At 39.1% G+C, this 27,398-nt stretch overlaps 2 protein-coding genes across 5 annotated transcripts in view; one reads left to right on the top strand and one right to left on the bottom strand.

Annotated features, from left to right (window-relative positions):
* The window catches only part of LOC118829017 (nebulin related anchoring protein), an 87,314-nt gene extending 78,082 nt beyond the window's left edge, over positions 1-9,232 (bottom strand). For 2 of the 3 annotated variants that reach the window (XM_036735941.1, XM_036735943.1), the window contains exons 1-4: positions 8,974-9,217; positions 8,526-8,620; positions 7,360-7,447; positions 2,367-2,471 (exon numbers count right to left, since the gene is read on the bottom strand). In XM_036735941.1, coding sequence (XP_036591836.1) covers positions 2,367-2,471; positions 7,360-7,447; positions 8,526-8,620; positions 8,974-9,045 — 360 coding nt within the window. In that variant the 5' untranslated portion in view covers positions 9,046-9,217. Of the gene's footprint in view, positions 1-2,366; positions 2,472-7,359; positions 7,448-8,525; positions 8,621-8,973 lie in introns of all 3 variants that reach the window. The other variant, XM_036735942.1, reaches the window with a different exon arrangement.
* Positions 9,233-18,150: 8,918 nt separating this feature from the next.
* The window catches only part of CASP7 (caspase 7), a 50,783-nt gene continuing 41,535 nt past the window's right edge, over positions 18,151-27,398 (top strand). Inside the window, exon 1 of one of the 2 annotated variants that reach the window (XM_036769516.1) lies at positions 18,151-18,370. The gene's annotated coding sequence lies outside the window, so the exon portion shown is untranslated. The remainder of the gene's footprint in view (positions 18,371-27,398) is intronic. The other variant, XM_036769517.1, reaches the window with a different exon arrangement.

The raw sequence follows: 27,398 nt of genomic DNA, 5'->3' as shown, positions 1-27,398 counted from the left end.
GTAGACAGCTGTTTTTAAAAACATTACTAAATTCATAGTTCCTCTTTTCACTGTGAACTTTCTCAGTCGAGAGATAATAATTAGCACTATTCTCAAGTGATGGATGTTTGAAAGAAATCTTCATATTTAAAAAAGAGTGAGAACCACTCATGTAGCAGGAAAGGTTTTGGAGTAGGATTGAAGATACTTGGGTTCTAATTCCAATTATGCCATCAACTAGCTCTGTGACCTGGAGCAAATCATTAACCTCTCCCTGTATCTCCTTTTCTTCATCTTACAGATGAGGAAGTAGGATAAGGTGGTCTCTATAATCACTGATTAATTCAGTTTTGAACATTCTTAGTTTAACATGGTATTAGACATCCAAATGAAGATGTATAAAAGTAAATTGCTATCATAATAACAATAACTAACATCTGAAAATAAGCCCACATAAATCATCAGCTTTTTTTCTATATCACCTGCAGGAAGAGATAGTAAGAGCTTCCCCATTTAAAATAACGGTAGACAATGTAAAATATCTGGGAGTACAACTGCCAAGACAAACCCAGGAACTACATGAACATAATCATAAGGCACCTTTTATACAAATAAAGTCCGATTTAAGTAACTGGATAAATGTTAATTGTTCATGGGTCAGCAGAACCAATAAAAATGACAATTCCGCCTAAATTAAGTTACTTATTCAATGCCATCCCAATTAAGATATTAAAAATTATTTTATTGAATTAGAAAAATAATAACAAAATTCACTTGGAAGAACTAAAGCTCAAGAATATCGGAGGAATTAATGAAAAAATATATAAAGGAAGGATGTTTATAAAGGATATAAAGGATGTTTAGCAGTACCAGATCTACTATGAGGTAGTAATTATCAAAACTTTCTGGTACTAAGAAATAGAAAGGTGGATCAGTGGAACAGAGTGGACATATGATACACAGTAGTAAATTATTATAGTAACCTTGTGTTTGACAAATGTAAAGATTTAAACTTTTGAGATAAGAATTCACTATTTGGTTAAAAAAATTTGTGGGAAAACTGGAAAGCAGCCTAGCAGAAATCGGGTATAGACAAAAAAAAAATCTTATACCATTCACCAAGATAAGGTCAAAATGGATACATGATCTAGATATAAAGGGAGATATAAGAAAATTAGAAGAACACAGAACATATTACTTACCAGATTTATGTATAGGAGAAGAATTTATTAATAAACATGAGATAGAGAGCATTATGAGGTGTAAAATGGTTAATTTTGATTACAATAAATTAAAAAGGTTTTATATAAATAAAACCAATGTAGCCAAGATTATGAGGAAAAGAGAAAATTGGGAGGAGATTTTATAGACAGTTTCTCAAATAAAGGTTTCGTATGGCAAATATATAAAGAACTTTGTCATATTTATAAGAATATGAGTCATTCACCAAGTGAAAACTAGTCAAATGATATGAACAGGCAGTTTTTCAATGAAGAAATCAAACTGTATATAGTCATATTAAAATGCTCTAGATCATTATTGATTAGAGAAATGCCAGTTAAAACAATTTTGAGATAGTTTCCCAGCCTTATCAGATTGGCTAAAGTGATAGAAGGGGAAAATGACAAATGTTGTAGGGGATGTGGAAAAATTAGGATATTAATACACTGTTGGTGGAACTGTGAACTGATACAACCATTTTGAAGAGCAATCTGGAATTATGCCCAAAGAGTCATAAAACTATGTATACCCTTTGACCCAGCAATACCACTATGAGGTCTGTTTCCCAAGGTAATCAGGTAAAAAGAAAAAGAGCCTATGTTTTAAAATATTTATAGCAGCTCTCTTTGTGGTGGCAAAGAATTGGAAATCGAGGGGATGCCCATCAGTTGGAGAATGGCCAAACAAATTGTGGTAAATGATTGTGATGGAATATTACTGTGCCTTAAGAAATGATGAGCAGTTAGTTTGGTTTTAGAAAAACGTGGAAAGAATTGCATGAAATACTGGAGTGAAATGAGGAAAACCAAGAGAACGCTGTATATACTAACAGCAATATGGTTCAAAGAATAACTGTGAATGACTAAGTTATTCCGAGTATTATAAGTACTCAAATCAACTACAAGGGACCTATGAAGGAAGATGCTATCCACCTCCAGAGAAACAACCGATAAATGCAAGAATACATAGTATGGCTTTGAATATACAAACATGTATGTGCGTGGGTGTGTGAAATACTGGCCTTCGCTAGTACAATGGTGGGGAGGGAGGGAGACAGTTCAAAACTTAAAATGTAACAAAAATAAATTGAATTTAATTTTAAAAATAACTAACATCACAGTAGCACATCTGACTCTTTCAAAGCCCTCTCATCTCTATTATCTTACCTCATTGGCCAGGTCTGACATCTTATGTACGGGTGTCTCATCTTTGGATTTCATGTCCCAGTGAAAAACAGATTTAAACCGTTCCCCATCTTCTCCATATTTCATCTAATTGTTGTCAGAAAGGTTCCCAAGAGAGAAGAAAATCATTAGTTCATAGCCAAAGTTACAGAGTCATAGTAAGATCATTCATTCAACAAACATTTATTAAGCATATATTTTACTCAATACATCATGCTAGATTCTGGAGGAGACAAAAAAGATGAATAAGACATGGTCCCTGACCTCAAGGATTTTCTAATCTAGTGAGAAGAAGAATGTCGATGAAATAATACAAATTAAAGTTCAAGCCAGGGGAGAAATGTACTATGAGATTTATGAGAGACAAATCACTTCCTATGGAGGAATTTGGGAAGGTGTCAAGGAAAAGTAAATGACTGGGCTAGATTTCATTTAAACTATGATGCCTTTTACTTTAGAGGAAATATTTCAAGGATCCATAATTTCACTAGCTGGGTTGCCTCATCACAAATACAGACCACAATCCCTCTGTGCTTTAGAGGACAACCTTCATGAGTTGCTATCTTCTTGAAAAATCCAGCACTTTGTGGCCAGCTTTCTGGTGATGCATCTCTTCGGACCTAGCTAGGCCAGTCCATGGACAACAGACTATACGGTTCATCTGTAGGCACCTGGTACCTAAAAGAATTCCTGTTTAAAAAGGCTTCAAGTAGGACCTGAAAATATTTGTGCTCCAAATCCTTTGAAAACCTAGAAAGGCTTCCAAACAATAATAAGGAGGAGGACTTTAGTGGAAGTGATAAAGAATCCCGAACTATAAATGGGACCTTCCATATTCATCCAGTCAACACTGCAGCCCTAGGTGAAGTTATAATTTAAAAACAGTCTCATCCAACCAAATTTACTCCAGTTTGGTATTGGGATTACTTCTGATAACATTAGAATACCATTTAATGTGATACTTTAAGAAGCTCTGATATTTTTTCAGGACCTATAAGTACAGAAAGGGACATGCATTCTCTATCTGAAAACGCATGACTACTAAGTGCGACCAAAGCATTAAAATCATTTGAACAAAGTAAGTTCCAGTCCTATTCAAAGCAGATTTTTCCACTGTTCATTTCTATAATATAAAACTAGCAGTAGCATTCACCTGTCTTCCCCCTAAAAACTTCTCTGGAGGATACAGAAAATTGGTATTAAAGGCATTTAAGACAAGGAGAAACATTCCTAAATGCTATAATTAAGGCAACTTCGTAAAGGCCCATTCAGATCAGAAAAGGGAACTAAACTTTAATATTCTTCCTAAAAAGTTTATCTATTACTCCATTGATCAGAGAAGGTTAAACAAGTTGTGGATGAATATGGTGAATTTAGGATAAGTATTAGAAGAATTATATGAACTGATGCAAAGTAAAGAATGTAGAACCAGGGAAACAATATACAAAATTTATACGATAGTGTAAATGGAAAAACTACAAAACAATTAAAGCTGAATGCTATGAAGCTATAACGACCACACATGGCCCCAACAAAGACAAATGAGAAGTCACTTCCTCCACTTCTTTGCAGGGGTGTGAGATTATGGGTGTAGAACACAGCATACAACATCAAACCTTTTCAATGTGTTGGTTAGTTTTGCTTAATTGTTGTTTTTCTTTTTTTATTCTTTGTTATAAGGAACGTCTTTTGAGGAGAGGAGAGGGAGTACATCAGGAAATAGACATGATGTAAAGACTAAAAGATATCAATAAAAATCATGTTTTAAAAAACTATACCTGTACCTACTAACTAGAATTAAGGAACGAATTTTGGAAAAAAAAATTTTTTTTTAAGAAATAAAGTGAAGGAATTGTATTAAATGAACCCTAAAGTCTCTACCACCTCTAACATTCTATGACTTTAAACACCGTTACAGAAAAAAATATATAAAACTGACTCAAATCATAACTCAGATTGTCAACCCTTCCCAAAATCGCTAATATTCTCTTGTATCAACAACTACCTCAAAGTCTCTCAAAGGTGTAAAAATCTTAAACCATCCTTTATCCCAAGGTGCAGAAAAATCTAAATATTCAGGCACTCTAAAGGGAATGAGTTGTTGAATATTATTTGTTTTTCTCTTGGTAAAAGAAGGGAAAGTGATCTCGGCAGCCAAATGTTTAGTTTACACCCACCTCTCCTGAGGTTCTCAGATTGCAGCCTGCTAGTGGAAATAGAACCTGTAGTAATTTCTGTCTCATTCCAGCACATTCTGTCATACACCACAAAAAGAAAGTGAAGCCATCACTACCTTAAAGGATAGCAAATAATGCATGATTTTTTTTTTTTGCAGATCATGATGGAGAACTGAATTGTCTATGCCAGTGAGGAATAAAAAATATACTGTCAAGCTTATTTTTCCCTCCCCTGAGAAATGTAAAAGTTAAAAAATAGTAAGATGACTTTAAAAATACATCTCTCATTTTAAAAAATGTATACATTGTAAAATGCTATAGCTGATTTTGTTACCTGGAATGTTTGTGGGTTTTGATGGTTAAGTTCATAATAAAAAGAAAGTTAAAAATTAAAAAATTAATTAAAAATTAAAATGTTAAAATGCACAAAGATGAAATTTTTGAAATTTTAAAATATTGATGGTAAAAATGACACATTGACTATAAAGATGCATGCTCAACTTGTAAAAAAATTGTAAAGCATTCTATGCCATGGAGATAGATTGATTTTTTTTAACTGGATGTTTGGGCATTCTATCATGAATCCAAATTCTGTCTTATGTAGCTATCCTTAAACATCACCAACCAAATCTACAGACATGCCAGGGCTATTTTTCTTCGTGAGTTTTTGTGTAAAATGTTCTACAATATCAAAATCCTCAACTGAGAAAAAATGACACAGAACAACTCATAAAACTATTTGGAAACACTCTATAATAGGCTGCTGTGCTATTCCATGTGGACAGACCATGAGCTGATCTCAGTAAACTTTCTGTGATGCCTTGTTCACAAGAAGAGTAGAAAGCATCTAGGTTAATCAGTCTAAGGGCCAGGGCAATATTTGGAAGGAATCCAGAGCAAGTCCTTATCCACAATTTTCCTACTTTTAGATCATTCACCTATTTGGGGACTAGAAGAACAAACAGCTAAATGCCATCAAGTAATTAATTAAAAGGCAACTAGGGGACTCAGTAGATAGAGCAGTGGTCCTGGAGTCATGATAGACTTGAATTCAAATCTGGCCTCTGTCTCTTATTAGCTGTGTAACCTTGGGCACATCACTTAACCTCTGTTTACCTTCCTCCACTGAAGGAGAAAATGGCAAACCACTCCAATATCTTTGCTGAGAAAACCCCATGGACAATATGGTTCACAGGGTCACGAAGAGATGGCTGAACAGCAATTACTTATTTAAGGAAAAAGGGAAATAAATTTTATTCTCTAGCTATAATAGCAGTTATAATAATGATACCTTATATTTACATAGTGCCTTAAGGTTTCCAAAATATTTTACATACATTATCTCATTGGATCCTCACAACAATCTCCTCTTCATTATAGTCACTTCCTCCTCTTAATCATTTCCTGTCTATCTTGGAATCAGTTTGCTTTGTATATATTTGTTTGCATGTTGTCTCACCCATTAAATTGTAAGCTTCTTGAGGACAGGGACTGTCTTTTGCCTCGTTTTTTATCGCTAGCATTTAGCACAGTGCCTGGCACATAGTAGGGATTTAATAAATGTTTATTGATTGATTGATCCAATATTACAAATACATAAACTGAGGGTCAAAGATGTGAAATGATTCTCACAAGATCACACAACTAGTAAGTACTCGAATTGTAGATACTTTCTATAGAGAGGTATAAAATACTAGAACTGTGAAGGCTCTTGGGCAGGGGTAGGGAACCTATGGGCTGGAGGCCACAGGTAGCCTTCCAGGTCCTTGGGTGTGGCCTTTGGTCTGAGTCCAAGTTTTATAGAATAAATCCTTTTATTAAGGGGCTTTCTTCTGTGCAGTTTGGATTCAATCAAAGGGCTGCACTTGAGGACCTAGAGGGCCACATGTGACCTTGAGGCGTCAGGTTCCCTGCCCCCTCCGGCCTTGGAGATTACCTACTTCAGTATTCTTATTAGAGAAAAAAGGCCTAGAAAGGTGTAGTAAATCAGTTTTGCACAGTTCATTAATGAGAGAGCTTGGATTAGAATGCAGAGATGCCAATTATGAAACTAGTATTTCCACTCCGCTCTGTAGCACTATCAATAACATTTTTTAAAAGGTTTTTAAAGACTCATCCAGGTGTAGACCCGGCCTACAAGCACATCGCCCTGCAGCACAAAATAAGTACTTAGTAGATGTGTGTTGACTGATTGAAGGATCATTATTAAGAAAAATCAATCTAGCCTTGGGATGGTCTCAAACATTTCTACCCTGAATACAGCGTTGGACCTTCAACATAGCTATAATGGTTTTAAGGCTGGGGAATTACAGATTTAAAGTTATCTGAATGACCTCCCAAAGTGTGCATGAGTGCACACACACACACACACACACACACACACCCCAAATCTCATTGATGAGAAAAGTCATACTATACATCCTTTGTTCAATTCAACAAGAAATTCCATTTAACAAGTATTTATTAAGCACTATAGTATGCTTGCTACACTGAATAAATTCATTATCAAATTAGCTAGAAGGATATGAAACTAGTTAAACCAATTATGTTATATAGAAGGCTAAATAATTATTACTCTTTCTTGCTCAATAGGTAAGCACCCTGAATATTTGCCATGAAGTTGGGGGGAAGAAGTACCAACAAATAGAAAACTCAATACTTGTTCAAGAAATACATAAATGTTTTAGAGTGGAGAAAAGGTATGAGATCCAATTTAGGGAAAGATTCCTGAAAGCAGAGTAAATTTAAATATAGAAGGCAATCTCTTTTAAGAATTTCCAAAGAATCGAGTTACTTACCTCACTACCTGCTTCGGATTGTTTTTTCAAATTTATATTTAATGGGCTCTGATACACACTTGTGAATGTGTTGTTCTTGGGGTTATGTCTATAAAATGCAAAAGAAATACGACAGGAAGTTAGAAAAGTGCTAGTGTCTCAACAAATCACTTTGGCCCAACGCTATTGATCATGAGGAATCTAAACATACAATTCCTGTTTGAGTCAGTAAATGTAATATCTTGAAGTTAAATTAATTATAATTTGGGCCTGAATTATAGAATTTTAGAAACTTTGATCTGGAAGGGACAAAGGGGATAATTTCAAATACCCACCCCTTCTCCATTTCACAGATGAGAAAACTGAAGGCCAAAGAGAAATGACAACCAGAAACTGGGGGGCAGGATTCCAACCCAGGTCTTCCAAACCCTGGTCAGTGCTCTTTGTACAACACCAAGTTCTCATGTGTCCTATTTTTTTAAAACCTCTACTTAACAGGGAATGGCCACTACAAAATGAAAACTTTCTGGAAAAAAAAAAACCCTAATACATTTTCAAAAAAATTTTTCCCCAAAACTCTAGCCCTCATATTTTATGGTCATTATATGAGTTTGCCCATTTCTGCAGCTCAGACTTAGGAGTCACGTTTATAATTAGAAGGGACTCAAGATGTCTGTCATCTGGTCCAACTTGCTCATTTGAGATGAGGAAACCCACGCCTAGGGACATTAAGTGACATGGCCAAAGTCACACAAGTATGAAGTTGCAGAGCTAAGGATGCCACCCTTGATCTTTTATTTTACAAAATATTTAAATTTGAGACCTCGGCTTCTTATTTATTTATTTTTTAACTTTCAACATTCACTTTTATAAGATTTTGAATTCCAAATTTTTTTCTCCCCCCCCCCCCTCCCCAAGACAGCAAGCAATCTGACATAGGCTATACAGTCATATTAAACATATTTCCACATTAGAACTTGGGACCTCTTTTAGTTCATGAAACTATACATCTCAGGATGTATCCCAAGTTATATTTAAGAGAATATTTTTGAAAGACTACACTTTTCCTTAGAACTAGTGTCATTTCTTTAAGTGATTTCTTAGCAATTCTTAAAATATGTATATTCAAAATGATATCAAAAAAGGATGGGGGTGAGCAGAGAAGAGAAAGCCACAAACACACTTACGCATGACAATAAGGTTTCTTCTGGTGACTCACAAAATTATTGACAGTTAGCATCATCTTGCAGACCTCACAGTGAAAACAAGCTTTGTGCCATGTCTAGAAACCACACAGAAAAGAGAAAGGGAGATTCCATAATTTCCAAATACTCAGATATGATTCAGAGTAAAACTCAGTTATTAAGCTTCAGTCACCCTGGGGTTTGGGCAAGAGAAAGGGTTAAAAAACCAAAGCTACCATATATTAAGTCAAAAGACTAGCATCTTTTCTTTCAAGATCATATAGGCAGTTATATTTCTGCCCTAGAAACAGGTGCAAGCAAAAAAAATGGGGAAATCCATCCTCTTCAAAAGTTATCATTTCAAAATGCACAGTTTTTACTCAGGTGAAAAAAATAAATAAATTTCACATCCCTGGTGTTTTCCTCAAAGACCAAAGAAATATCTACTGACCTGATCTATACAGTTGATCTTTTCAGCAGGATAAACCCCATACCCACACCGAGAACAAGCCTGCACATTCATCTTAGCGTCAGAAGAAGGGGGGAAAAGATAAGTAACAGACAAGAAATCCAAGGATAACTCCTCAGTCAAGCTGTCCAACTCCACTGTGTACCCAGGCCCCTTGCTGAATCTCCTTCTTGTCCTTCGTGGTCACCAGCCTGTGTCAACCTTCTCTATCCAACCACCTCCTTTGCTTTCTTGACTTTCTGGTTTGAAATCAGCAGCTGGATGGCTTATAAAGCTGCCACTTACTCAGAGGGTCTATTTTGGCTCCTCTGTCAACACGCATGCTGGGGGAAGGGATAGTAGAAGCATTTCTAGCTGACATGGTTCTCTAAATAGAAAAGTGAACTCATGAACGGCATCATGCCTGTCTGGATGACCAAATCCTGGGAGGTGATCATTCTGCATTCACTCTTGGTTGTTTAATGCTAGCTGTGATCATTAGCTAAGAAAAGAGCTTTTAAAGAGATAACAGTCTATCTTCATAAGACCATCAAGGAAGAAAAGTAACTCTTAGTCTATTCCTAGACCGGGCACTTCCAATATAGTAAATAAGTCACTAGGGAAGAAACATAAAGCTAAAAGGACAAATGAATGCTGGCTTTATCACTGAATATTTTTGCCCTATAACTGAAGTCTAATAGAGTATGGGTGAAGTTGTGGAGAGTGATACACTTGACATTGTGGGTTTGAATCCTACTTCTGATAACTGTCGATGTCTTCATAGACCAATCACTTCCCTTTCTGAGCTTCTGGCTTGTCATCTGTGAAATAGAGATTATGATACTCTAACATCTTTTTCACAGGGTTGTTTTGAGGCTCAAATGAGATAATACATGTAAAGTGCTTTGTCAACTTTAATATACTAAATAAATGCCAGGTATCATAACTTTCAGGGTCTTAAATTCACCTTCCTTTAGGAATCTTGAAGACCAGGATAATGGTGTTTAGAATGTAAGTTTCTGGAAGGCAGAGACTGGTTTGAGTTTGTTGTCAGGTTTTTTGTTTGTTTGTTTTCTCTATGGAATCTTAAGGTTTATCACAGTGCCTCGAACATAATGGCCCTATTATAAATGCTTATTGAACTGAATTGAAATAAACATGGCCTTTTAAAAATTTGTTTTTAAACTATCATTAATTATATTTTTAAAACCCCTCATAAAATTGAGACATGATCTAAGTAGATTTATTGCCATCATCAGAGTAAAAACACATTTAGATAGCAACTTACTTTATTTAAAAAAGTATTGATATCTTTTGTTTTTTACATCATTTTTCCTTCATTGTCTCCCTGAAAACTATCCCTGAGAGGAAATAAAAAAGGATTTTTAAAAAAATTATTTATCAAAACTGAAAGAAATATGTCAACTTGAATCAACATTAAATGCAGTGGTCCAATCTATAGTCTCCTATCTCTATAAGTAAGAGATAGAGGTGCATTCTTATAACTCTTTTTTTAGAGAAAAGCTTGTTCATTTAATTTTTCAGTATTCAGTTTTATTTTTGTTGTTATTTTTCCTTCTATTTAAATTGTTAGAGTCATTGTGTAAATTGTTTTCTTGGTTCTTCTCACTTCACTTTCCATTAATTTATTTTCTTTTCTTTTTTTTTTTACAGAGCAATGTTCAATAACATTTGTGTACCAAATTTTGTTTAGTCATTCCAAAACTAGTGGGCTTTTACTTTGTTCCCAGTTCTTTGATACTTTGTATCAGTGACTTACTTGGGACCTCTAGGTGGAAAGCTATGGATATTTTAGTCAATTTCTTAACATAATTCCAAATTGCTTTGCAGAATGGTTGGACCAATTCCCAGCTCCAACGTGCAATTTTTTTTCACTAGTGTACCTACTATTTTTCCACATTCACTCTTCCAACATTGACTATTTCCATCTTTTGTTATTTCTGCCAGTTTTCTGGGTGTGAGGTGAAAAACCTCAAAGTTGTTTTGTATTTCTCTCAAATGTACCCCTGATTTGGAATATGGTTGTTAATAACTTGCAGTTTTCTTCTGAGAACCATTTGTTCATATCCTTTGATGGGCTTTTGCTATTGTTTATTTGAGCCATTTTCCAATCAATCAGAACCTTATCAGAAATACTTGACACAAAGATTTTTTTTCTTTGCCTATCAACCACTTCCTTTATTAACTTGGTTGCATTGATTTTGTTCATGCAAAAGTTTTTCATTTTCATGTATTTGAAATGTAACTTGTTATGATCTCCCTTATATAGTTAAGAATTCTCTCCCTAGCTATAGTAACAAAAGGTACATGACCTGGTTCTTTTCTAACTTTTTTTTTTATGGTGTGAGTTTTAATATTTAGGCATGAATCCATTTTGAGCTTATATCACATAATATGTTGGTCTAAACCTAATTTATGCCAAAATGCTTTCAGTTTTCCAATAATTCCTACCAAATAGGAAGTTCACCAAGTAATATATATTCTTCATTTGATTGAACTCTGGCTCACTGAATTCATTTCCTTCTAATTCTTCCTTATCTAGTTAGTTCCACTTATCTATTTTTCTATTTTTAAAAATAAAATAGACTTGATAATTACTGTTTAATAGTATAGTCTGAGGTATGGAAATGCTATTTCCCCTTTATTCTCACTTTTTATTTTTATGATTTCCTTTGGGATTCTAGATTCTTTGTTCCTACAAATGATTACTTATTAGTTTGTCTAGCCACAATATATATTTCACATACTTGGTTCCCCTCCACCACCATCACCACCACCACTTCTCTTTTCAGGGTAAACATCTCAATTTATTCAAATATTTTATATACCAAGATTTATATATTTTTTATGATTTTAGTCACCTTTGCTTATATATACTCTTTGTCAATGCCCCCTTTAAACTGGAGTACCCCAAACTATAAACAACACTTTAGATGCTGTCTGACCAAAACAGAAAAGAGTGGAACTATTACCTTTTTTAAATAATAAAAGTACTATTTTAATGAATGAATTGTAAGATTTAATTATAATTTTTTGGTTTTGGTTTTTTTAAGCAACCATATTACACTGTTAGTTCATACTGAACTTCCATTTAACCAAATGTAAAGGCAATCAGTAAATGGGAAGACCTTTCCCACCCATTTGAATAGGCTTTAGGGGGGCTCTCAGGGTCCTAGGGGGAGTGGGTAAGACTGGAGCCAATGGTTGGTGCCTGAGTTCTGGTCGCTCAGATGACATTCTAGTTGACGGGATGATGTCTGGCAACTATATAAAAGGAGAGAACACAGATTGGAGGTTGAGAAGTAGTGGAGGCAGGAGAAGGAGAAGCGGTGCTGGTGGCAGCAGCAGAAGCAGTAGCGGTGGTGGCAGCAGGTGCTACTGAAAGTAGGGCTGACCCTCGTGCAGACCAGAGAGTGCTGAGCAAGGGCTTGAGGTCAGTGGGTAATCTTCTTACTGGAGGGCCCTAGCATTGGGGGGAAGCACCAGTATGGCTTGGTTGCTGCCATAATATTTTTCTGTAAACTCCTGGTCACTATTGTGAGATGGGCATATTGGTTTTGGAAGGTTCTTGCCAGGATATTGAATTGGGGACACTGGTCCATGGGTCTGCTATTTTGGAGCTTGAAAAAATGCTTTAACTCCTCTGTCTTCTACTTAGAGAATTTTTTATATCCTGCAATTCTGGACGATTCAGGCAGATTCATGATTTTCTTTGAAATCATGAATTCTGCCTTAATGATATATCTGGAGACAAGGATGGGATCACTAGATATAGGATCTCTATTTAAAAGCAGAAGAACTTCAGAGGAAGAGATGAATATCCCAGGGTGGGAGGATCCATTTTATTCCTCCCTAGCAAAGGAATGGGCTAAAAGAGCTGGACTCTGTGAAAACTGGAAACTAAGGCTACAGAGAGGAGATTCCAGGGATTTGGAAAGATGTTTACAAGAGGTTAGAATTCAGTCAGGGGCATCACTATCTAGGCAAAGCTGGATAGTGTTATCAGCCTACCAGCTAGTACATGAAAGATTGAGATTAAGTGAAAGAAATAGGGGTACTCCAACGTCACAGCAAGATGGGGAATCTCAGATATCAGGAGAACAAATTGTTGCTCAAGAGTCTACTGACTCAAATGAGAATTTTTCAGTTAATGTGGCTAGGAGCAACAGGAGGCCAAATAGACCAAGAGTGCATTTTAACTCAGCCCAGGTCGAACCTGACTGCCTGCTTTGTCCTTGCCACGGTGGCAGGGGAAGGGAGTGGAGAGAAAATGAGACAATGTCAGGGGCTGAGGCACAAAATGCTACTAGAGTTCAGGATGTCCCTCGCATAGAGAATGAGAGATGGTCAAAAACTCAGAGAGACATTCGTCCCATACGAAGGATGAGAACAGAAACCCAAGGTGATCATTCAGTTACAAGGGAAATTCAGGAAGATTTTTCATAGCAAGAGGTCACAGACATTTTGAGTATATTAACCCAAAGAATGGGAGAACCATTAATATCTTGGATGGTAAGACTCAGTGGTCAAGGGACCAGTGGAATATCAGTAGAAGGGTGGATTGTATGAGATTCATAGATATCAGCCATGATCCTCTAGTTCAGCAAGCATTTAGGGAACATCATCAGCAAAGAGATGGTGATAGCAATACTAATCTGTTGGCGTTAGCCGCTGAGGGATGTAATAAGAGACATGCTACTGATTCTATGTGGCCCACTGAGAATAAACCTTGGTATTCATTTAGAGATTGCATCATAAAACTAAAGGAGGAGGTAATGAAGACTTCTATCGTGAAAGGAACTGCAAACACATAGTACGATGATCCTTTGGGAGTCCCTCATAGGAATTTAATAGTCAGGACTGCTCCTCCTGCTTATAAACACCTAATTTTGACTCTGTTACTTGGGGAAATAGGGAGCCGTCTTTCAGTGGTGATAGATAAGATTTCACAGTTAAGTGACTTAGGAGACTAGGGAAGGGATAGATCTCCCCGAGAGAGGAGAGAGACTAGCCAGCAAATTTGGCGCCAAAATGGAGTGACAAGAAAAGACATGTTCACTGCTCTATTGAGAGCAAAGGTAGACTTTGAAATGATAGATGACATTCCAACCAATGAATTGTACAGAATGTACTGAGATAAAGGACTCAATAATAGAAGAGACAGGGAAATAAGAACTGCTCCTGTAGATGCTACAGACCCTGAACCCTCACACCCAAGTGAGTCACATGTTAAGGAATACTAGGAAACAGGCCAGACCCCAGCCCAAATAAAGGAAATATACAGGCTGGATTACAGACTCCACATTAACTTGACCATATATTGGAAAAATGGGTCAAGTACAGTAACTAGGGCATTAATAGATACTGGGCTGGAGGCCACCCTTATCTATGGAAATCCCGACAAGTTCAGTCAAGGGACTCCTATTACCATCACAGAATTAGGAGGGGCTGAAATATCAGCCAGACAAGTTAAATTGATGATGAAAATTGGACAATTGTGCCAATTCCCGAATACATCATTAGAACAGACGTATTGAAGGGTATGACCTTGAATTTACCTGAAGGGAAGTACCAATTTGCTGTGAGGAAAATAGGCGTTAATGCAGTTTTAATGGAGAAAATAAAGATGGATCCAATCACTTTGCCCAAACCTTGTGAAGTAATTACTTTGAGGCAATATCGTGTGCCAGGTGGGCAAGATGAAATTGCCAGTAGTATAAAAGAATATGTTGAAGTGGGAGTGTTAGTCCCTACAACCAGTCAATGGAACAACCCTGTCTGGCCAGTTTGAAAGTCAGATGGAACGTGGAGGATGACAGTTCATGAGGGACAGCCAGAGCAAATGCTTGGAGCCAAGAGATAGAGTGTCTTGATTGTGGAACATCAGGGAAGTTGGCGTCCCTGGATCAAAGAGCATGTGAACAGGAGTAAGTGTAAGAAGACTAGAAAGGTAGAAGAGAGCTAGATTATAAAGGGCTTTGAATGCCAAACAGGGGATTTTGCATTTGATCCCGAGGGTAATAGGGAGCTACTGGAGTTTATTGAATAAGAAGCAAGACATAGTCATACCTGTGCTTTAGGAAGATCAGTATGAGAGCTGAAGGATTAGAATAGGGAGAAACTTGAGGCAGGCAGACCCTCCCCCACCCCAGCAGGCTCTTTAACAGTCCAGGCAGGAGGTGATGAGGGCTTGCATCAGAGTGGTGGCAGTGTCAGAGGAGAGAAGGGGGTGTATTCAGGGCATGTTACAAAGGCCCTGGCAACAGATAGGATATGGGGGTGAGAGATAGTAAGGAGTGTAGGATGACCGTGGGCCTGCAGGATTGGGAGGATGACATTACCCTCAACAGGAATAGGGAAGGAAAGGAGGGTTTAGAAGGAAAGACAATGAATCTCGTGTGGGACATGTTGAGTTTAAGATGTCCACAGTTGGAGATTCAAGATCAGAGGTCAGCAGAGAGTTTTGGGCAGGATACGTAGACCTTCAAATCATCAGCATAGAGATGGTAATTAAACTATGGGAGCTGATAAGATCATCAAGTGAAGTAGTATTGAGGGAGAAGAGAAGAGGACTCAGGATGGAATGCAGAGAGACACCCACAGTTAGAGGGCATTATCTGGAGGAAAATCCAGCAAAGGAGATAGAGAAGGAGCAGTCAAATAGGTAGAAGGAAAACCAGGAGAGAGTGGTGTCCCAAACACCTAGAAAGAAAAGAGTATCAAGGAGGAGAGAGCGTCAGTAGGGTCAAAGGCTGCAAAAATGCCAAAGAGAATGAGGATTGAGAAAATGCCATTCTATTTGGCAATTAGGAGATCACTGACAATTTTGGAGAGAGAGAGCAGTTTTGGTAGAATAATATGGTCAAGCTGGATTATAATGGGGTAAGAAGAGAGTAAGAGGAAAGAAAGTAGAAGCTTATCTTTTTCAAGAAACATTTCCCATTACTATTGTTTCTTTCACTCTTTTTTAGTCTTTCTTCTTCGAAAAAGGATTCCCAAAATATCATGGCCTGAAAGTAGAGGAAAGCATCTGCCAATTAGTTGCTATGACCTAAAAGGCACTACTAAAAGAATCATCCCTACTGGAAGGTGCTTGGGATTCACATCACCAGAGACACTCTAGGTGAGGTTTTCAAGCCTCTGTAAAAGTGGGAAGTTTCATGATAGAGTGGAAAGTAGGCATTGGTGCGCCATTGAACAACTGCTTCTCCAAAAAACAGTATTCATGACACACTTTTAAGTTTAACCTGAATTATTTATTATTTACTCCATCATTTTCTTAAGTTGAGACAACCAACAAAACAATAAATCAAACCCTGATTTGTGTTTGCCAATTTCCAAGGCATAAATGCTCCAACTGAAAATTTGAACAATCGGTGGGAGTCAATCTGAGCCGTCTCTAGCATGCTCCTGAAGGTAGGCCTTTAGGATAATCTAGAATCTGAGGAGTCATAATTATCAACTATCCCAACCCCAAAATGTTATAGGTCAGGACACTGAGGCCCAGAGAGGGTCAATAACTTACCCAAGGTCACATAGTAAGTAGCAGAGACAGATTTAAAACTCTGATCTAGACTCTTAAACTCAGTACTCATTCCAAAACACCATGTAAAACTGAACTAAGAATTTGGGACACTCTATGTATCAGAATCCACCAACTCTTAATTAAATCAAGATGGAGTTTATGACCTTGTGCTATATATGTACATTATATACAACAGGTGCAAAATAAATGGATGTTGAATGAATATTTGACATGCAAATATAAGAGGTCTCAAGTATCCGACCCAAGAATTGGCAGAGGTGGCCTCCAATCCTGTTGACTCTTTTCCTCAGTCCCTTTTGTAGGAGTAGGTCTGAGCACCAATTGCTGATAGAAAAGGGGGTGTATATGAGCCTTATGGGATACGGAGAAAAGCTGTCATATTATGTGGGGAAGAGGAGGCTCTCGATGAGGATGCAAATACTCCTGGGAATTCTGTTATCAACCAATTATATCTCAAAGTGAATGCCTGTATTAGAGGGCCTATTTTGACCAGGCAGAGATGACAGGGAAAGGACGAGCAATGCCTTTTTTAGCCTGGTTTCTAAGGTCTTCCACAATCTCTCCTCAAAGTTACTTTTCCAACTTTGTGTCTCAACTTCTTACACTCCAATTAAGCCAAATTGGATTTTTCACCATTCTCCTACTCATCTGCCTTGTCCAGCCTCTATGCTGTTGATCACACAGTCTTTCAATGAAGGCAATGGACCTTCCCCACCCTCATCTCTGCCGTCAATCCAGGTACAGACAGTGCAGAATTCGTTAACGAGAGAAGGGGCACCAGTACCTCTCTGAATGAGTCATAGCCTCTCTGGGCCACTTTCTTTGTCTTTAAAATGAAGAGATTAGGCTTGATTTTCTCTAAGATACAAATCCCTGGGATCTGTTTCTGTCTCATATCTTTCCCCCGCCCCGCCCTCTACCCCCACTTGTTTTTTTCCCCTATTAGAATGTAAGTGCCTTGGGACCGAGACTTTTTGAATTCCTCTGTATCCCAGCGCTTAACACAGTGCGGTGCGTATAGCTCTTCGTCAATGCTTGTGGACCAACTGCCTCGACTTGACCTTCAGAGAGACCTTCCCCCAGCAATCCTTCCAGGATCCCTCCGGTTAAAATGACCTTTATTTTCCTAGACTTAATTTCGGTTTTTTGCACTTTCTCATATTCTAAAATTTATTCTGATTTTTTCAAAGCTTGCAAGCCCCTGGAGGGCTGGGCAGGGGTCTCGTTCACCTTTAAACAGGTACTGAATGGGGTTGCTTCCCTGAATAGGTGGGTGAATAAAGGCTGGATTAGGGACTAAAATGCGCTGCCAGGAGGACCAAGGCTTTTCACAGTCAAGTCTTTAAAACTCAAGGAACACCGGACTCTGGACAGGAGATGGGGCGCGGGTGCCTCGCCTCTTCAGGGAATCGGGCGAGGCAGCGAAGAAAACCTGGGTAGTGGCAATGCAAAGAAATCATGTGGATTCCTCGGGGCTGCCGGGCCCCAGCACCCGGAAAAACACCGCAGTAGAGCTCCCTGGCACCTCCCCGCGCGCACGGGATGTGGGCGGTGTCCGGCGCGCTGCAAACTTAGAGAACTGGAGAGCACTCGCTCCGCCCTTCCAAAACCCCGCGTCGTCGCTGCCATTGCGGACCGCGGACGCGGACTGACTTGACCGGCCCAGCGGACCTACGGTGGCGGGGCTCCACCCCAAGCCGGCCTCGGCTCCGCCCCTCTCCCCATTTTCATTTTCGCGCGCTAGGAGCGATATAACCTAGGCGGGTTGGCACCGGAGACCGCTCTGTTTGCAACGTTTCCTCTTTACCTCCTCCAAGATCCGCGGTAGACACGGTAATCCCAGCTGCCCGCCTCCCCCGACTTTCTCTTTTCTCAGCTGTCAACCCCCACATCCCCGCTGACCTCTCCAATCCCGGGCCACCGGTCCTCTGTCCTCGGCTACCCACTTCCTAATCTAGCAGCCCCCTCTTCTCCCTCTCTGGGCTTCTGGGGCTTTTCTGGGGCTGCCTGGCCTTTGGCTGAAAGAGGAGTTAGACTGAATGATACAGTTCATACTTGTTGCTCGACAGTGGGATATTTGTAAACTCCTGGAGGGTATGGGCCAGTATGTAATTGATTTTGTATCCCTGCCTAGGAGATAAGTCTTTATACACTTTTAGTAAATTTAATAATATGTATATAATCTTGGCTAGCATTTATTACAAGGTTTTAAGGCTTGAAAAGCGCTTTACATACGTTATTACAGCCTCACAACAACCCTGGGAAATAAGTGGTATTACCATTTTTTATTTTATATATAATAACAGATAGATATTTACAGAGCTCGTTAAGGTTTGCAGAATGCTTTCCCAATGTTTCATTTGAGCCTCACCGCGGTCCTGGGAGGTTGATGCTTTTATTATCCCCATTTTACAGAAGAAGAACACGAACAGTAACAAAAGTTAAGTGATTGGCCACACAGCTAGTTAGTGTAAGTAGGACTCTATCTCCTATGGGGACTGGGAAGTACACTTAGCTAGTGGGGGCAGGGAGAGAGGGAGGGATCTTAGAAACTTGAAACCGGAAGGGATATTAGAGATCACAGGATAAAAGATTCAGAGCTGGTTCTGAAGAAGCTTGGACATCCAGGAATCCAGCCCCCTTATTTCTTACAAATGAGGAAATCCAGGCCCAAGATTGGATTGACTTTCTAAGTTCACCCAAACAATATGTAATGTAGCCCCTTTCCACTCAGCCTTTACAAATGATTTAGTCTCAGGGTCTGACAGATAAGGAAACTGAGACTCAAAGAACTATAGAGCTGAATTTTAGATGTGGAAAGAATGCTGGATTTAGAGCTGAAGGATCTGGATTTGAATCCTGATGCTGCCCAGGGAAGGGCAGCTAGGTAGTGCTGTGCGTAGAGTGCTGTGCCTGGAGTCTGGAAGACCTGAGTTCAAATGTGACCTGAGACACTTACTAGCTGTGTGACCCTGGGCAAGTCATTTGACCCTGTTTGCCTCAATTTCCTCATCTGTAAAATGAGCTAGAGAAGGAAATGGCAAGAAAACCCCGAATGGGGTCACAGAGACTCAGATGTGACTGAAAAACTACCAAACAGCACTCTGCCATTTAATTCAGGTGTGACTTTGGCCACGTCACTGGGCCTACTCCTTGGGCCTGAGTTCTTCATCTATAAAATGAAGGGGTTGGATTACATTACTTCTGATATCCCTTGTAGCTCTAAATCTCGTGCTTTGTCCTTGAGCAATCAATCAAGGAACATTTATTAAGCATCTGCTTAGGCCAGGCACAGAGCTGTGTATTGTGGATACAGAGACTACAAAAAAAAAAAAAAACAACCCAAAATAGTCTCCCTTCTCAAGAAACTTACCTGACTGGCATGGACAAAGGGGTTGGACATCAGGAATGTAGGGACAGGTACTAGACCAGTGATCTCATTGTATAGGAGACTTTAGCAATGCAGGTTGGCATCTTCTCTGAAATTCACAGTCTTAGAGGTTAAGGCTTTTACCTGTGGTCACACAGCCTGTGCGGATCAGAAGTAGGACTTAAAATGTAGGTCTCCCTGTTTGTGAGGCCTACTCTACTGTACTATACCACCTCTGCATGTTTAAGTAAATGTGATATATATATATATATATATATATATATATATATATATATATATATATATATGTATATATATATATACATATATTTGTAGGTGTATATGCATATGTACACACATATTTTGTTGTTCAGTGGTATCCAACTCTGTGATCCTGTGGACCATAGCACGCCATCCTGCTGTCATATCTTTTAGCATTTTAATACTGTCCATGGAGGTTTTCCTGGCAAAGATGCTAGTATGGTTGATTCTTCCAAGCTAGACAGTCTTCAAGCATGGATGCTAGTGATGGTGGTGTGTCTGCTCCTGTTCCAGAAGGCTTATCATCAGAAGTCTCTCCTTTCCCATGATAGTTTTTTGGCCATTTCCATGAAGCAAGGTGGAGTTAGAATAAGATGGGACTGAAATCTGTATGGGTGGAGTCCCACACAGGTGAAACCATAAAGCCTAGAAGTATTGTAGCATGTCTAATCTAAACAATAATAACTTACCTTTATGTAGTAAACCATCATTACATACCATATTTACATAGCACTTTTCACACAACAGCCCCATGAAATAATTAGGGCAAGTATCTTAATTTTACAGAGGTGGAAACTGAGGTTTAGAAGTGAAGGCGCATGCCCAGAATCATTCAGCTAGTAATTTAGAGAGCCAAGACTTAAACCCAGGTCTTTTGTCTCCAAATACAATTCTCTTTTAACTTATTAATTAAACACCAATTATTGACTAAAATTAATTACTAATTCATATTTACAAAGTATTTTAATGTACATTATCTTATTTGAGCCCTGAAATCACCCAATGAGGTGGATAGGACAAGTACTGCTATCTTTTTGTAGCTAAGGAAGCTGAGTCTCAGCCACTCCCCTAATAAAGAGACAGCTGTAGTCTCTTCTGACTTTTTCCTTCACTAACTTCCAGTAAACTCTTGTGCCCTAGTATCTGGGAATTTCTTGGCATTGCAAATTTAAGAGCCCTCCTCCCATAAGGAAGCTCCTTCCAGAATGCGGGGTTTGCCTGGGTGAGTCAGTCACCAACAGTTCCATGGAAGCTTGTAAAGGCCTCATAGAGTGCACGTGGCCTGGACCCCCCCTTTTACTGAGCGCAAACTTATCATGAGCACCTCCCAAAGAGGCCAAACTCTGCATTAGGAATTTAGGAGCCTGGTGTCCATTGAGTTAGGAGAAGAAGTCTGCTGCCCTCCTCTCTGGGTAGGAACAGTTTGTAGTGGAGGTTATCCGTTCAATTGTTCTGGCGAAGGAGCTTATGAAACTTTGACTTCTGTTTCCTTCTTGTGGCAAACCCTGAGGATTTTTTGTTTGTTTATTTCCTCTGAGGTTTATTCTTTAAAACCACTGGACTTTTTGAACCTGTATTCTTGCGCATGGGGCCTGTTCAGAAATTCCCTTGATCTCATTAAGGATAGGAAAATTGATTTTTTTTTAACCCCATGTGCCTGAGCAATAACCAGACGGTGATTTCCTAGATGTGTTTGAGTCCAGTTCAACAAACGTTTATGAAACACAAAATATTCAGAGCTCAATGGAGGAGGTATGCTGGGTAATATGGTACACAGAGAGCCAGAAGACTAACTCAGATCTACCTGTGTGACCTTTAGAAAGCCTCTTAACTCCTCTGGGCTTCAGTTTCCTCCTCTATAAAATGAAGAGGTTTCTTGGGATGACCTCTAAGGTTCCAGCTGTAATTCTATTATTTTTTGAAATAATAATAATAGCCCTTAATTACATATTTTCACTGATGAAACCATGTTTTCCTTACTTCCAACAAACCTCTGAGGTAAATGATAAGAAGCGATCCTGGTTTTCATGAAGCATACATACCAGTAAAGCCAGCTATAATAAATCTCATCGAGTAGAGACAGAAAAGAGTAAGTGGGTGGTGCCACAGTGGCTTGGAGTCAGGAAAACTCATCTTCCTGAGTTCAAATCTAGCCTCAGACACTTACTAGCTATGTGACCCTGGGCAAGTCACTTGACCCTGTTTACCTCAGTTCCCTCATCTATAAAATGAGCTGGAGAAGGAAATGTCAAAATCACTCCAGCATCTTTGCCAAGAAAACCCCAAATGGAACCGTGAAGAGTCAGACAAGATTGAAAATGACTGAATAATAAAAAGACAGAAATGGTCACCAGAATTATTTTTCTTCTACTCTCTATTAAACTATCGAATTTCTACTCAGCTAACAGATTGAAGCCCTTTGAGTCAAGTACAACAGTTTATGACTTTGTGAGTACTCGCTACGGAGCCAGAGGACCCGCATTCAAATATGGCCTCTAAGAGAGAACCATGCGATATTGGACAAGGCTTTTAATTACTCTGAGCCTCAGCTTCTTTATCTGGAAAAACGAAGAAGTTGGACCAAACGGCCTCTAAGGCCCTATCCAGCTGGTGATTTATGATCTTGTGACTCCATTTTAAAAAATAGCTCACACCAGGCCCCAGAAGTCATTTTTTTCACCCTCTGGCGCCTTTATATATAATATGTCATTCAAATCACTAAAACATTTTAAAACAATTTTCAGTCAGCACCATTTAATGTCTGCTTTGGGGACTGTTTGGTAGCATAGGAAGGCCACTAGATTTGGGGTCTGAAGATCTGAGTTCAGATCCCACCACTGACACTTAACCTCTGTGACATTGGGCAATCATTTCATTTCTCTGGGGTCAGTAAGGGAGAGATGACCCTGAAGACCCTCTCTGAAGCCCTGAATCTTTGTGATATCCCTGGACTAACGTGCTCCTGGGGATAGAGTACAGAGGAAATGGACACACACAATCTAGTTGATAACTTATAAGGTGCAAGGTCCATTCATTTCAGAGTATCTTGTAAGTTGGCCACTTTCATTTTCTTTGTAGAGGTTCTAAGATAGGAAAAGGCAAGATAAGCTGTTGCCTAGGGCATGGCACTATTTCAGCAACACTTTGTAATATTTTATAAGCGCATTTATTTTAATACACTGAGAATATTCTGCTGCCTGTGGCATGTGAATGTTTTTCTGTGACATAAGGCCTGAGTATGTTATAGTTTATTTTTAAAACTTGGGCTGGAAAGACTTGTACTAGTTACACCTGGGTATGGTGTATGCCTTATAATGCTGGAATCACATTTATAAACTCTCCATTGTGGCAAGTTAAGTTCTAAAGGAGTTTTGATTAGTAGTTTCTTAGGAAGGAGATGTGTGAGAATACTATAATTGCTAATTCCTCAACAGAGAGAAAGCCTAGGGCAGTGACACATATAATAAATGTGTGACCTCTGGCAAATAACTAAAACTCAATACTCCAGACCAGCAGGTCTCCAAGTGTGGGCTGAGAATCCTTAGGAGATCCTTTCAAGAAGTCCACGAGGTCAAAAACTATTTTCATAATAATTCGAAGGCATTATTATCTTCATGTTTTTACTCTCATTCTCTCATGATTGTATAGGCTACATGACCTGTGAATAAAAGATTTAGCTACGAACATAAAAACTGAGTTAATATATCTCATCTGAAGAGTTCTACTTTTGCTTTACGAATGGACAAATCTAAACACATGGCTAGGCCTGCTGTTTTGCTTCTATTTGTCCAGCATCAGCACCAGCTAATGGTCAAAGATCTTTTTTTTTTTAGGAGTTTTTTTAGGGGAATGCTTGGCCACAAACACAAGTGGTGCCAAAGTATTCACAGTGTTGAATGACTTTTTTGAATCTCTTGGTGTATCCTGGCACAACTGTTGACACTGATGGTGCAGAAGCAATTGGTGGGCCAACCTATTGATTTGTTAGCATGAATCATGTCAGTGGCACCAGACTGAACTACTCACCCTTGTAGTCCTCACAGGCAGTTTGAAAAAAAAAAAGCCAGCTTCACTTAAAAATATCTCTGATGAAGCAGTACAAATGATTGATTTTATTAAATCTTGTCCCTTGAATATACATCTTTTCAATATTCTGAGAGGAAATGGGAAGTACTCATGAAGTACTTCTTTTATACACTGAAAAATCATGGTTGTTGGGAGGAAATAGATTTGCTTGACTGCTTGAGCTGTGAGCTGAGCAAGTGGATGTTTTCCATGGGACAGTGCATTTAAGCTCCTTGAAGGCAGGGATTGTCTTATGACTCTGTTCATATGCCCAGTGCTTAGCCTAATAAGTTTAGAGAACCATATGTTTTTAGGGGTGCTCAAGACCACAAAATACCAACACACTGGGTCCTGCTCAAATGAATTCGACCCAAGCCTTCTCACAGCCAAAGTAAAACAAAGTTTGTTACAGATTCACCATATTGGGTTGTCTTAAGAAATCTCACCATTTGTGATGCTGGTTTTCACAAGTGGGCCAGATTCAATCTGAGGTAGATGGAATCTGAGCACCTTCATGGAGGCAAGATGAAAGTTGTATACAGAAAGATTGTGAGAGGGATCTAGGGTGGTCCTGGGGTGATGGGAGGAGGGGTTTAGGGAGAGTCTTGAGGAGGCGTCTAAGGAGGAGCTTGATGGGACTGAGATGAGGTCGGACTCTAGGAACCAAGAGAATGGGATTAAGGGTGCGAAGTAGCTGAAGGCCACCTGGAGATAACAAACTGTGTAGGGCTACGCTAGCTTAAGAGTAACAGATTTGGGTTCAGGCGCTTTGATAGGATTTACAGTGGGAAGTAGCCAGACAACGGAGGGGCTAGGCTAGGTTAAGAGTAACCTAGAGATTTAGGCCTAGGGATAATGAAAGACTGTGGGAAGATTCAAGTTCAAGGAGGCTCCCACAGTCTAAACCCCATTAAGCCCAGTGCCAGGCATATAGTAGGTGCTTAATAAATGTTTATTGGTTGATTTGATTGTTGGACTTAAATGACCAAGGAACATTATAGTAAAATTTCAAAACTACATAATCAGAAAACAAAACTTACAAAAGAACGACTGAAAACCCCAAAGATCTTCACATTCCAAGGAGAAATAACTGAAATATCACGTGATTATTCTGTGTATAAAAGAAATCAAAGAAAAAAACTAGAATATCATCTGGAAACAAAAAGGACATTAACTGGGACCCCTTCTCCACCACACACACACACAACATACAACGCACATATACCACACACACACACACACACACACACACACACACAAACACACAATAAAAGGAAGGGAAGGCTTATGTCATCTTTTCAAAAGGACCAACAGAACAACAGTGTGGAGGAAAGAGCCCTGAATTCTAGTACTGCGTTAGTGTATGAAGACTTGGGTCTAGTTTGGGATCCAGGGTGGCTTTCTGATATCTAAGATGCACCACAAGCTAGCTATTCCATTACTGCTGCTTCAGTGAAGAACACATCAGTATCCCCTCTTAACCAACAATCCAGTCTGCTTCCTTCTTTCTTTTAGAATATTACCCTACTTGTGTATGTCACCCCTGCTTTTCTGTATGGTCCGTTCTGGCAATTGCATCTTCTGCAGATCTTACCAAGATCTTATCAATAAGCCTCAGATGCTGACCCAACTACTCATGTCAACACTGCCTCCGTCATCACCTCCATCTCTCCTCATCTGTAGATGCCACTTCTCTGACCATGCACATAACTTACTTCCCTCTTCTGCCTCATCTCCCTCTCTCTGATCTTCCCCTCCCTCTGATCTTCCCCTCCACCTTCCTCTCAAAAAGTTACTGCTTGATACCTTTCTCACATGCCCCCTTGATTCCCCAGTATTTTGGAAGACACCTCATTTTTCAGTAGTAACGATGGTGTTTGGAAGCATGGACTTCATTCTTATCACAACTGATTATGTTTGTTTTGCATGAATCTGCTTGGTGTCGGGAGTCTGTTTGGGGTGCACAGACAAGCCATCATTACCACCTGCTACATTGCTGTATTTCCTATTGGCATTTTTACATCCATGATTAGATTTTAAACCCCTCAGATACTTGGCCCTTGTTACTTTTCTAGACATCCTTGTTTGCTTCTGTAGTATTTGGTTCAGGGAACACTGTGGATGTTCCATACGTGCTTGTAGAAAAAGGAAAGGGGAGAAAAGACTTACAAATTAGTTGTGTATCTGTAGCAGTAGAGGAGAATTTCTACCCCAGCAATTCTGTGCATGGTAAAAATGATAGCTGGAGACAATAGTATGCTACTAGTAATAACTGATAATACATAATAATTTTATCCCCACTTCGCAAACCCTACCACTGTGACTCTGAAGGCTGTGTATGATGCCTGTGACTAGGACATTCACAAGTATTAACCCAAGGCGTTGAGTTATCTCTTCTCCCTCCCCATTTAAATGAACATATTTTAATAGTGGTTTTTATTTTTGTTGTTCATTTGTTCAGTCGTGTCTGATTCTTCGTGACCCCATGGACCATAGCGAGCCTGGCACTTCTGTGTTTCACTGTCTCCAAAAGTCTGCCGGAGCTCATTTTTGTTGCTTCTGTGACACTATCTAACCATCTCATTCTCTGCCATCCACTTTCTCTTTGCTTTCCATCTTTCCCAGCATCAGGATCTTTTCCAATGAGTCCCATGTTCTCATTAGGTAGCCAGAGTATTTAAGCTTCAGCTGCAGTATTTGTCCTTCCAGTGAATAGTCTGAATTAATTTTGTATTGACTGATTTGATCTCCTTGCTGTCCAAGAGACTCTCAAAAGTCTTTTCTAGCACCACGGTTCAAAAGCGACAGTCCTGTGGCACTCAGCTTTCCTTATAATCAACTCTCACAGCCATACAATGCTACTGGAAAAATCATAGCTTTGACTCTACATATTGGCAAGGTAATGTTTCTGCTTTTTAGTACTCTGTCCGGATTTGCCACAGCTTTCCTTCCAAGTGGTTTTTATTACTACTGTGTAATAAATCACTTTGAATGGCCCCAAAAGGGACTTTAAAGCCATCAGCAGGTAATTAGTCCAGTCTTCAAGATGTCAAGACACCTGGCATAATGCATATAATGCTGGAGTTGGCATCAAGAGGGCCTGAATTCAAAACCACCTCTGACATATACTCCTAGTTTCTGTGACCTCAACCAAGTCACATAGTCTCTGTGTGCCTTAAGTAATTCCCCAAGATTTACCAACTGAGTAATAGACTGGTTGGGATCTCTTGGTAGAGACAGTTCCAATTTGGGGAGTTCGCTGCTATGACAGCATCACAGATCCTTTGTGCATTTGAGTATAGAAAGTGCGTCTTCATAGCAAGGGTGTACTGGAGGGCCTACAAGAGCTGCTTGTTAAATGTTCAGTGGAAGCATTTGTTGTTG

Source organism: Trichosurus vulpecula, chromosome 8 (assembly GCF_011100635.1).
Source record: "Trichosurus vulpecula isolate mTriVul1 chromosome 8, mTriVul1.pri, whole genome shotgun sequence".
NCBI classification, from domain to species: Eukaryota; Metazoa; Chordata; class Mammalia; order Diprotodontia; family Phalangeridae; genus Trichosurus; species Trichosurus vulpecula.
The sequence above is the reverse complement of the archived record's forward strand: the minus strand, read 5'-3'. Positions and strand labels throughout refer to the sequence as shown.